Source organism: Canis lupus, chromosome X, assembly GCF_003254725.2.
Source record: "Canis lupus dingo isolate Sandy chromosome X, ASM325472v2, whole genome shotgun sequence".
Taxonomy (NCBI): Eukaryota; Metazoa; Chordata; class Mammalia; order Carnivora; family Canidae; genus Canis; species Canis lupus.
Window position 1 is genome coordinate 121,990,162 of NC_064281.1, and position 11,778 is coordinate 122,001,939.

The window sequence follows — 11,778 nt, forward strand, 5'->3', positions numbered from 1 at the left end:
CCCTGGGGGCACCGCGGCGGGCGGACCGCTGCGCCCCAAGTCCTGGAAGCCGCCCGGATGGGAAGCAGAGGTGCCGGGGCGCGCGCGGGGAGTCGGGCCAGGACCCCCGTGGGGCGCGCGGGGACTCGCGAGGCCGGGCCGCGCTCCCGCCGCGCCGCGCATGCTCCATGCCCCCCACCCCCCGCGCCGGGTTCCCACGCCGCGCCGCCCCGGCCCCGCCTGCTCCCCGCCCGCGCCCCGGGCCGCTCGGCGCTGGTCCGCTGGACGGACGACGGCCCCGCAGAACGCGCCTCGCCGCAGCGGCGCCGGGACGACACCCGGCAGGGAATCCGGCCGTCTCCCGGGGCCGTTGTCCCGGAGGGCTTCTCGGAGGCGGCAGCCTTGTCTCGGGCCTGCGGGGGGCGGGGGGCGGGGGACAGCCTGGGCGGGGAGGGGGCCTGCGGAGCCCGGCACGCCGGCCCGGCAGGTGGCGAGGGGCGAGGGGCCAGGGGACGCCCCGGGAAAGGCAGCCTCTGTGTGTCCCAGGTCGTCTCCTGCGACCGCGCTTTGCCCCTGCCCCCAGGGCTGGAAGAGAGCACCGGCACCGGGTAAGTGTGGGTTCTTGCGCCTCGGTGCTGGGGAGCGCGGGGTGGCTGGCGGTGCGAGGTCCCGCACTCCGCTCCGCGGGCACAGGCCGTGAGGGTCCCGCACGTGTCCCCGCGCCTCAGGGGCCTGCCCCTTGCTGGTGCCAAACGTTGGTGGGACGGAAGCCCCTCAAGAGCCGGAGAGGGAGTGAGCCGAGCGGAGCCGGGGGAACTAGTTCTTGCAGCCCTCGGGCCCAGCAGATCATCGGGGCAGCCAGGGTGGGCCAGGCCGCTGCAGACCTGTCGCCCCACCGGGGGTCCAGTGCCAGTGGCAGGGCACAGACATTGTAAACTCCGAATTAGGCTGTGTTCCATGGCGGTGCGTGCCCCGGAGGGAAGAGAGCAGAGGAAGGCTGGGGAGGAGTTGGGTTACAAGTTTAAGTAGTGTGGCTAGGAGATGACACTGTTCCACACCGACGAACAACCAGTGCAAAGGCCCTGAGGTATGAGTGGCATGGTGCTCGGGAGGGAATGCTCAGAGGGCAGTGTGGCAGGAGCACAGGGAGCAAGCGGGTGGGAGGAGGGGACGGTGAGGTGGGGAAGGGCCAGGTGGGTTTACTCTGGGTCAGGCGGGCACCCCGGGGAGGCCGCTGAGCAGGGAAGGACAGAACCCCATTAGGAGATGGCTCTCTTTATGTGCGCTTCGGCCTCTGCCCACCCCCCCCCCGTCCCCCAGGGCAGGGGTACAGCAGTAGCAAGGATGATCGTCATGGGTGGGGGCTTTGCCAGGTCGGGCAGCCCTGAAGACCCTGGGCTGACCTGTGGCCTCCCTGGGGCCCCAGGCCCTTCCACCAGGTGGGTAGCAAGTGCTGTGATCCCCAGGGAAGACTCCCGGCGCCAGGAGGAGGGACTTGGGGTGTTGAATTGCTGGAGCTCAGGGCAACTTCCACCAGGAAGGAAGGAGCCTGACTGCAGCCGCCCTGCGTCACTCCTTGCAGATGAAACAGCCCCAATTCCTTTTTTTTTCTAGTTTATTTTTTTAATAATGAATTTATTTTTTATTGGCGTTCAATTTGCCAACATACAGAATAACACCCAGTGCTCATCCCGTCAAGTGCCCCCCTCAGTGCCCGTCACCCAGTCACCCCCACCCCCGCCCTCCTCCCCTTCCACCACCCCTAGTTCGTTTCCCAGAGTTAGGGGTCTATGTTCTGTCTCCCTCATCGGCCGGTGGCAGTGCTGCCTGCCTTTCACGTTGTTTGTTTGTTTGTTTTCTGTTTTCTTTTTCTGGGGAAATAGCCCCATCTCGTGGTCTCCTGGAGGCATCAGCAGCGAAGCCCACGGGCTGCCTCTCCCTTCCCTGAGCCATGATGCATGTCACTTCGCAGCACCGGTCTCCTTCCCCGGGGCGGGGGCGGGGGTCACACTCGGCTTCACCTGGGCCAGGCCTCGAGCACGGAGCACGGTGGGACTCCGCTCCCCTCCTTGGGGTGCGCCAGCCCTGGAGGATGCCGGGCACCTGCTCACCAGGCCGAGGGGCCTTCCTGGCTTCTTGCCTGAGGCACTGCTCTCTGAGGCCCTTCCCCTGTATGCTTAGTGTCGGGTTTCGGGTTTCGGGTTTCGGGGAGACCTGAGTTTTCATGGCCTGCAATCATCCTTCAGCTTCTCCTTTGCTCAGGCAGCCCACCTTCCTGGTCCTTCCTTATGCGCGTGCTCAGGAGTGTCCCCCCTTTCCTACTTGGCATTAGGGTCCATAAGGAGAGCTTGCCATATCTTTCTTTCCGAGACTTGAAAGTATGCTGCCTTTGGGGGCCTAGGTCTCAGGGATGGACACTTGGGTGTGACCGCTTCGCATGGCTGGCTCGCCTGGGTGCGCCTCGTGGCGTTGAGCTTCAGCGTTGGCTCCCCCTGTGCATGGTGTTTCCCTCAGGAGGTCACAGCTCAAGCATCTCTTCTCTCTTGGGGGCTCAGAGGGGAGCCCAGCATGCTGGGGGTGCGGGGGGCTAGGGATAACACTTCTTCCTTTCGACTTGTGGATTTTCCAAAATGGATCATGACCTAGCAGTACAGTCATGGCAAAGAAGTTTGTGCTATTTCTCAAAACATATGTAACCTGTGGACATCAGAAGGATTACTTGACAGTGACACCTTCCCCATTTAATCTTTTTTTTTTAAGATTTTATTAATTCATAAGAGACACACAGAGAGAGGCAGAGACACAGACAGAGGAAGAAGCAGGCTCCCTGTAGGGAGCCCGATGTGGGACTGGATCCCAGGACCGTGGGATCACGCCCTGGGCCGAAGGCAGATGCTCAACCACTGAGCCACCCAGGCGTCCCGCCTTCCCCCTTTGATTTTTGAGATGATTTTCACAGAACATAAAATTGTTGGCTGTAGAGCCAACAATCCAGGGGCATGAAATACATCCACGGTGTTGGGCAAGCACCACCTCTTTCTAGTTCCAGAACCTTTTTATCACCCCAGGGAGAAGCCCCTTCCATGGAGCCATTGGTCTCCATGCCCTCCCCATCTGCTCTCTGACCCTCGGGATTTCCCTGTGCCGCAGGGGCCACCCTTTTATAAGACTCAAAGATTTTTTTGATGGCAAATCACAGGTCAGTGACATTCGGAGTGATGAAAGGCAGAACTGTGTTGCTTAGGGCTGCGAGAGACAGGAAGCTGCCCTGTGGGGCCACGTGGGGGGGCACCTGGGGTAGGGGTCGGTAGTTCCTGCAGGAGCCCCGTGCAGAGTGGGGATGGTATCCTCCGGCTCTGGCACTGGAGCTGTCCCTGCTTGTCTGGTACCTGGCCCCGGAGTGTGGGAGCCAGATGGGGGGGTGTGCTTAGTGGTCCCAGAGGGAGGCGCCCCAATGAGGGAGATCATTGGGGCGGGGGCTTAGCAAAGTGCCCGCAAAGGGCAGAGAAAAGACAATTTTCGCACCTGACCTCAAAACTAGGTCAAGACAACTCTTGTGAAGTATCAGGTCTCCTCATATACGTGGAATCATCCTGTGTGAGGCATTTTGTATCCGTGTCTGGCTTTTCTCGCTGAGCGCGGTGGCTCCCAAGTTCATCCACCCTGTAGCGTGGATCAGCACCTCACTCCCCTTCACGGCGCCAGAACATTCCGTCGTGTGTACAGACCACATCTGGTCTGTGCACCGCCTTGGGTCGTGTCCGCCTTCCGGCTGCTGTCCTAGGCTGCAGTTAGCCTGGCTGCAGACGGTGTCGTGTGAACACCTGTTTCCAGGTCTTTTGAACATACACCTGGGAGTGAAAGTGCTGAGTCACGTGGTCGCTGTGTTGATGTCCTGAGGCGGCAGCAGACCACTTTCCCTTTTGATCAGAGCGGGAGTGCATTAAGCCAACAGAGGGGGGGGGGGAGCCTAATAGGGCGCAGCTGTTCAGCTCAGAGGCCTCCCTCCTGCCTCATGTTTGCTCCTCGCTTTGTTTCCCCTTCCCTCCCCCCCTTTTCTCTTTCCTTTGTTTTTGCTGAAATATTTTTTTTTTAGATTTTTTTATTGGAGTTGAATTTGCCAACATATAGCATAACACCCAGTGCTCATCCGCCAAGTGCCCCCCTCAGTGCCCGTCACCCAGTCACCCCCACCCCCCGCCCACCTCCCCTTCCACTACCCCTTGATCATTTCCCAGAGTTAGGAGTCTCTCATGTTCTGTCTCCCTTTCTGATAATTCCCACTCATTTTCTCTCCTTTCCCCTTTATTCCCTTTCACTATTTTTTATATTCCCCAAATGAATGAGGCCATATAATGTTTGTCCTTCTCCGCTTGACTTACTTCACTCAGCATAATACCCTCCAGGTCCATCCACGTCGAAGCAAATGGTGGGTATTTGTCGTTTCTAAGGGCTAATATTTTAAAATAAGTTCCCACGCTGCTTTCTCCCTAAGTGCTTCCAGAAGGACATGTCCTTCCATGACCCAGGGCCATTATCCATCCAACACCACTGTGAGCAGCACCACTGGGCCCCCGCCCGCTGTCCTCCGAGAGCCGCCCCGCAGTCTCCTGTCAGAGTCCCCGGTGCCTTTGACTCCCCTTTCCTGCACGCCAGCGTCTCATCAGGAGGGTGCACTTGACTACTGGCCGTTTTTTTTTAAGATTTTATTTATTTATTCATGAAAGACCCAGAGAGAGAGAGAGGCAGAGACACAGGCAGAGGGAGAAGCAGGCTCCCTGCGGGGACTCAATCCCAAGACCCTGGGATCACGACCTGAGCCGAAGACAAGAGCCGAAGACAGACGTGCTGGTTGCTTCCTCACAGGGCGGGTTGAAGTGCTCCTTCTTCCCTATGAACTGGGTGTGGGGTCCCAAGGCTGGGTGAGAATTGGGTGGAGCTTTGGCAAGAGCCTTGGGCGCTCCCCTGGGGTGGCGTCCGTCCTCACAGCAGGTCCTTGCTGCCTCCGTCCAGCCCTCAGGCTGGTTTTCTGTCGCGTGGCCAGCAGTGCACAGGGGAGGACATTTTGACATCATGTGGCCATCCCCTCTCCCTGGGTCTTCCACCCAGTGGTCTCAGTGTGCATCCCACCCAAAAGGAGTCTTCCTCTCTGATTAATAGAAATTTCTTCATCTGATATATGAGTTTACTTATTCTGGGCCAATGTTGATTGACAGCTGATCCTGGGTGATGAGGGACCTTGCAGGAATTTAAGTGCCTTGGGACCCTGTCCCCTCGCCCTCTCTTTTTTTTTTTTTTTTTTTGAAGGAGGAGGAGTTTTTATTTCTCAAGTCTCATTTGTGTATGTCCTTCCCATCCTAGGCACTTGATGGAAGCTGCACCCATCGCGAGACAGCCTGCCCTTGGGCACTGGGCCCACCGACCACACAGGACAGTCCGCCCTTGGCCTGACTCTAAGGGTAGCTCTTATTGGAATGAGATAAGCTGGCATTGCTTCACTACTTTTCTGAGAATTTTAGAAGATCCGTGGCTAATCATGTGGAGGGTGTTTTCCAGCCTTTTTGGTTTGCCTGCTTCATCCTGATAAAGCCAATATAGTCTTGAATTTCCTAAGTCATAAGGGAGCCAAATAACACTTTCCCATTTTGTTGTTTCTCAGTAAGGTTTCTTCAACCCTAAGGAAGTCTGCTGTTTGTGTTAAAGTCGTTTTTTTTTTAATTTATTTTTTATTGGTGTTCAATTTACTAACATACAGAATAACCCCCAGTGCCCGTCACACATTCACTCCCACCCCCCGCCCTCCTCCCCTTCTACCACCCCTAGTTCGTTTCCCAGAGTTAGGAGTCTTTACGTTCTGTCTCCCTTTCTGATATTTCCCACACATTTCTTCTCCCTTCCCTTCTATTCCCTTTCACTATTATTTATATTCCCCAAATGAATGAGAACATATAATGTTTGTCCTTCTCCGACTGTAAAGTCGTTTTTAATCCTTAACACACACATACACAAAATACCCTCTCTCTCCTTGCTAGAGATGCTAATTTCAAGCAGCATAATATCCCAAATGACAGAATGCAGGTATCAAAAATGTCGCCCTCTCTCCTATAGCAGAAATAAGCTGCAGTCACCCACGCAGCCTAAGCACCCTGGACCCACTGCCCCACCAGCCACCACCTGGTTCTTCGGCTTCCCCACCAGGAAGTTCCACACTGTGGTCTCCAGTTGGTGGGGATAACATCCTCAGAGCAAAGTCCCTTTTGCCCTCACTGTTCTCCAGCATTGAGAACTGACCCAGCGAAATCTGATTCTGTCCCCAGAGCAGCCACATGGCTTCGCCCTCTGCACTCCCCACCCGCCCCCAGTTTCAACACCAGGACCCCTAAGCCCAGGCCTGTCTGAGGCCTGGATATGGGCCATGCCCTTACCTGCTACTGTCTGTGCTTGCCCCCAGCCTTCAGTTCTCAGCCTTCAGCTCACCCCTTCCGAGAGCGCCCCTCCAGCTATTGCAGATCCCCCCAAAGTGCGTCTTGCTATTCTCATCTTTCTCTTTTCCTGGAGAGTGAGTCTGTTTATGGGTGGAGTGCTGTGTGTGTGTGTGTGTGTGTGTGTGCGTGCTACAGTTTTCCTGTGAGCAACCCGGCACTCAGAGGAAAAGGGGTAGTGACAGTGGAGCTTCTATGGGTGGCTGGAAAGTCGGGGTGGGGTGCTGCCTGCATGGCAAGAAGGAAGCAAAAAAGAGGAAGAAAGACTCCCTGTCTGATGGCCCACTGCCCAGGTGACGAGCGAGGACAGAAGCTCGGTTTGGGAAAGTGTCAGTTGGTTGGACTGACTCCCATAAGGATGTGGCGAAGTCCTGTCCCCCAGTTGCTGGGAATGGGACCTGACTTGGATGAGGTCGTGTGGAGTTGGGTGCACCTCATCTCACACTGGGCTTTTCCAACCCCCATAGCTTGTCTGCACCCCTGCGATGGCAGCCATCCTCTTGAAGGCCAGACCCAAGGTGAGTGGGGCTCCCTGATTGTCTCCATCTGCCGCCTCCACGTGTCCCCCCACCTTGCAGCTCCTGCAACTCCCGGTCCCCCCTTAAATGCTGGGTTCTCGGGTCCCCCCACCCCATGTTTAATTGCTGCCCTCTTATCCTGGGACTCATGGGGGCGAATGCCCCTCAGCCATAGCAATGGCTCGTTTTAGGTGCTGGTATCATTTGAAGACGTGTCTGTGTACTTCACCAAGACAGAATGGAAGCTTCTGGACCTCCGACAAAGGATCCTATACAAGAGAGTGATGCTGGAGAACTATGGCCATTTGGAGTCACTGGGTAAGGATGTGACACACGTGTCCGGTCCCACTACTCTGTCTCCAAACTCAATTTATTTTTAAGTTGCTTTGTTGGTGACTGTGGGCCCAAGAATAAATGCATTTTTGCATGGGAGCAGTAGTCTGCTGCAGCCCAGCTTTTGGCTTCTGTGTCTGTAGAATGGTTTGCAGCTAGATGCTTTTGACTTGCAAGTGGTAAATGCGCGCGGGGTGGGGGTGGGGGGATCAAACTTACTTTGCATATGAACTCAGGGGTCACATGCACCTCTTCTATGCAAAAGATGGGTGCACATTATCCTTGAATATTTATATCCACTGTTGTAGACTTAACTCATTCTTCTCAAGGTTGACTCGTACATTCATTTCACGTTATAGAGCGGAGCTGCTCCTTTTCCTTGTATCGAGGCTAAGACGGGCACTTGGTGTTGAGCCTGGAGAAATCCAGAAAGGAGCTAGGCACGCTCCCCTGCTGCATCTCTTCCCTACAGATCTCATCTCTGTAATCTCACCACACAGAGGGAGGCTAGTTTCTTCCCCTTGGTTCTTTCTGACCCTCTGCGCAGATCCAAGGCTCAAGGGGAGTTCTGGAATCGCCGGTTGAGTTTGGCCTAAGGAACTGAGACATCTGTTCCGTTGAATGGTGGAAACGGGGCTTTTGGGGCACAGGCGTTCCTCAGCTCTGTCTGCTTCCTAATACTCCCATGGGGCCTTGCCCCCTCTGGGTCCCTGCTCCAGCCCCTTGTCCCTTGGGATCACCACTCACATTCCCCATTTCCCACGAGCCTCCGGTCCTCTCTGCAGACAACATGGTAACATCATTATCCTCTTGGCCCCCCTCACCGCCACCATGCCCGCCTGGCCCATGTACATTCATAGTCCTTTCCTTCCTTACAGAGGCTCTGTCCTTACTCTGGACCTTCCCAGTGGCCCTCTCTAGAAAGTTCTTTGTTCTCTGTTCCTGAAGATACTAAGGCTGGGCTGGGTTCCAGAGTGACTGATCTGCTTCATTTCCATGGACAGGCTTTTTGTCCTCCAAGCCTCACCTGGTCTCCTGGCTGGAACAAGGAGAGGGGCCCTGGGGAGCAGACATGTGTGGAACACCGGCCGCCGCAGGGATACAGACAGGTGAGTGTGGGGCCCTGGGCCGCCTCACCCGCACCACTCACAAACAGCAGCAGTCAGAGGAGGGTAGTGCCACCACTTTGGGTGAGCAATTCGCTTTTGTGGCAGACCTAAACGTCACAGGGAGTTCCCGCTGAGGCTCCAGATGAAGGAAGCACCTCCTGCGGGGTCACCGCAGTTCTGCTGCTTCCAGCTCATTCCCACGTTCTCCCGCCTTCCTGTCCTGTGTGTGGGCAATCACCTTGCGCCTTCCCGCCGGTCCTCCTCTCCGGATTCATCCCTCCTGGGCTCTGGTGTGGGAGTAAGAAGGGAGAACGAGCCCTAAATCAAGCTCCAGGGAGCGAGTGACACTAGTGGGTATTCTCTGTCTTTCTAGACGACAGGATCAAGACCAGGACATCGATTTCGAAGCCGAAACATTGCTTAGAGGAACTCCCAAGGACCGACCTTCCAGCCGGTAATAACAAGAGCCAGGGAGCCGGGCCACCGGGGGACACACCGGGGCACAGAGGGAAAGCTGCTTCTTCTCCAGAGGCAGGCTGCAGCGGGGGTGACCGCCCCGGGGACGAAGGCCAGAGCGGCTGCCCGGGCGAGGCAGGAGAGGCGAGGCAGGGCAGTGGCCGGGGGGCCGGGCCGGGGCCGGTCCTCGGGCCGCGCTGCTCGGCCGCCGCGGAGAGGCGCTACCTGTGTCAGCAGTGCGGCAGGTCGTTCACGCGCAGCTCCAACCTCATCAAGCACCGGGTGGTGCACAGCAGCGAGAAGCCGTACGCGTGCCCCGAGTGCGGGAAGCTCTTCGGGCGCAGCTTCGCGCTCCTGGAGCATCGGCGCATCCACAGCGGCGAGAAGCCGTACGCGTGCCCCGAGTGCGGGAAGACGTTCACGCGCAGCTCCAACCTCATCAAGCACCAGGTCATCCACAGCGGCGAGAAGCCGTTCGCGTGCCCCGAGTGCGGGAAGCCCTTCCGGCGCCGCTTCGCGCTCCTGGAGCACCGGCGTGTGCACAGCGGTGAGCGGCCGTACGCGTGCCCCGAGTGCGGCAAGGCCTTCGGCCGGAGCTCCAACCTCATCGAGCACCAGCGCACCCACGGCGGGGCCAAGCCCTACGCGTGCGGCCAGTGCCTGAAGGCCTTCAAGGGCGTCTCCCAGCTCATCCACCACCAGCGCGTGCACAGCGGGGAGAAGCCGTTCGCGTGCAAGGAGTGCGGGAAGGCCTTCCGGGGATGCTCGGGGCTCAGTCAGCACCAGCGCGTGCACAGCGGCGAGAAGCCTTATGAGTGCAGCGAGTGCGGCCGGACGTTCGGCCGCCGGGCCAACCTCTTCAAGCACCAGGCCACTCACCGCCAGGAGAGGCCCCACGGGCGCCGAGACTGTGGGCGGGCGTTCCCGAGCGGCTTCGTGCTCCTGGAGCACCGGCGGGAGCACCGGCTGGCGCCCGGCGGCGAGGGTGGCCCCGGCGCCCAGCTGCCCGGACAGCAGCGCGCCCCGGAGGGCAAGGAGCCCTGTGCAGGCGGCCAGGGCGCCACGGGTGGCGAGTGTGGCAAAGCCTTCGAGGGCAGATCGTGGCCGGGCCGTCCTCAGAAGACCCGTGGTGCAGGGAAGCCCTCGGAGAAGAGTGGCGGCAAAAAGGCGCTGGCGTCCTTGGCCCTCCGAAGAGCCGCGTCTGAGCGGCACCCCACGGCTCGGAGACTCCAGGGAGACCCGGGATGTGCGGCCGCCCCCAGCGCGGTGTGACGGCGCCGGTCCAGGACAGGCCTGGGATTAGGACACGGGGCCCCCCGGCTCCCCTCCCTGTGCTCAGTGACGATGCGGCGTGCACCGGCGTGCCGGCACACGTGCAGAGCGGACATCTGGGCAGATGCACGCAGCTACGCATGCAAGTGCGAGGACAGCCGGCCGTGGGCTCGGGTGCCTGGGGCTCCGGGGGAGCAGTCTGTCTCCTCCTGTGGGACCGTTCGCCTCACACCAAGACTTGTTAGTGTTTCCAGGTAGAAGCACTGAAAGCACTTTAATCCTCTAGGAGCCTGTAGATGGAGGGGACTGGAGAGACTTCTAGAACCAGGCCGTGGCCGGACTGGGACATCACCTCAAAGTCATCGCGAAAGGGTCTGAGGTTGGACTCGGGCCAGTAAACTCATGGACTGCTCGTGCCCAGTTGTCAGGCCACAGGAGGTGACGCCTCCCCTCTGAGCCTGTTGCCCCGTGGGCAGAAACAGGACAGCATCTGTCCCTGTGCCTGAACACTGCCTCCCATGGGCGCCCCCGGCTGCCTCTAGAGGCCAAGCAGCGCCCAGGTCCCCTCTTCTCGGAGCCCTGGGCCAGGGCGGGGGGACGGGGGACCCTCCGGCCTCTCCCGTCAGTGTGGGCTCCGGGTAAGACAGGGCACCAGCTGCCCCCCTGCCCCCCAGGCTCACCCTCCTCGCTGCCTTCTGCCCCCCCAGACCCCCAGCAATGACCACCCCGGCCTCCCTGCCCCTCCTCCCACCCTCAGTGCCTGAAGCTTCACACTTAGCTGCTCCCCCTCAAGCAGCCGCCCACCCCCCCCACGTCGAGGCTGCTGCCGATCGTCGGATCGGAAAAGAAACAGGATGGGTTCGGATTTTGCACAGAGCGGGCCCCGTAACGGCTCTCTCGTTCGATCTGCCTTTCACAGAACATTTTTATAATATTGCAGGTTCGGCTGCTTTGGATATTTTTGCATTCAGGAGTAACGTAAGTTAAAGATGGAGATTTTTGCCATATGAGAGTGTTGGTGAATCACTCCTTAAATAAGAATCACCGCCCCCCGCGCCCCCCCCCCCCCGCACCCTGTGAGGTGCACTCAGGCAGGAGAAGCAGACCCCTGAGGAGACAGGGCACACCCTTCTAAATGGCATTGACCTCAGGCTCCCGGGCTGCGGCGGGGGCTGGCGAGCGGCGGACAGGCTCCCCCTATTCCGTCCACACTGCCTACCGCCCCCCCCAGCTGGGCCCAGGGATTCTGCCCCGGGGATTCTCAACCCAGCGTCCTGATCGGCTTGCCACCTCCTTCCAGCCGTCCTCACCGCCGGGATCTCTGGCAGGTGAGCGTGTGCTGGCAGCCCCAGGGCTGGGCTTCCGAGGAGCGTGCACCTTCCCTGCCACCAGGGGCGGCTGGCCGCGACATCAGGACCCCGTGGGAAGACCCGGAAGCAGAGTTCCTTCCGAGCACGCTTCTTGGAGCTCCAGTCACTAGGACGGCTCCAGAAGTGAGAGATACCGATAGAAACAAAGACCTTGACGTAGAAGTTTGACATAGCCCTGTTCAAATGAGTTTCAGGCATTTACAACTTTTGGAAAGTTCTAGCCTTCTTATAACTTGCTTTTCTCTCATGTTCCCTTTCA

The 11,778-nt window shown here is 58.7% G+C and overlaps 1 protein-coding gene across 2 annotated transcripts; it reads left to right on the forward strand.

The window, feature by feature from the left end:
- The first annotated feature begins 230 nt into the window (after window positions 1-230).
- ZFP92 (ZFP92 zinc finger protein) lies at window positions 231-11,083 on the forward strand. Of its 2 annotated transcripts, XM_025460650.3 has the most exons (6): window positions 231-587; window positions 5,341-5,438; window positions 6,929-6,979; window positions 7,171-7,297; window positions 8,317-8,421; window positions 8,795-11,083. In XM_025460650.3, the coding sequence occupies exons 3-6, from the start codon at window positions 6,947-6,949 to the stop codon at window positions 10,147-10,149; spliced, it is 1,620 nt and encodes a 539-aa protein (XP_025316435.1). In that variant the 5' UTR covers window positions 231-587; window positions 5,341-5,438; window positions 6,929-6,946; the 3' UTR covers window positions 10,150-11,083. The 2 variants fall into 2 exon arrangements, with proteins under 2 accessions (XP_025316435.1, XP_048963186.1); XM_049107229.1 differs by lacking the exons at window positions 231-587; window positions 5,341-5,438; window positions 6,929-6,979 and adding an exon at window positions 7,672-7,818.
- The last annotated feature ends 695 nt before the right edge of the window (window positions 11,084-11,778 follow it).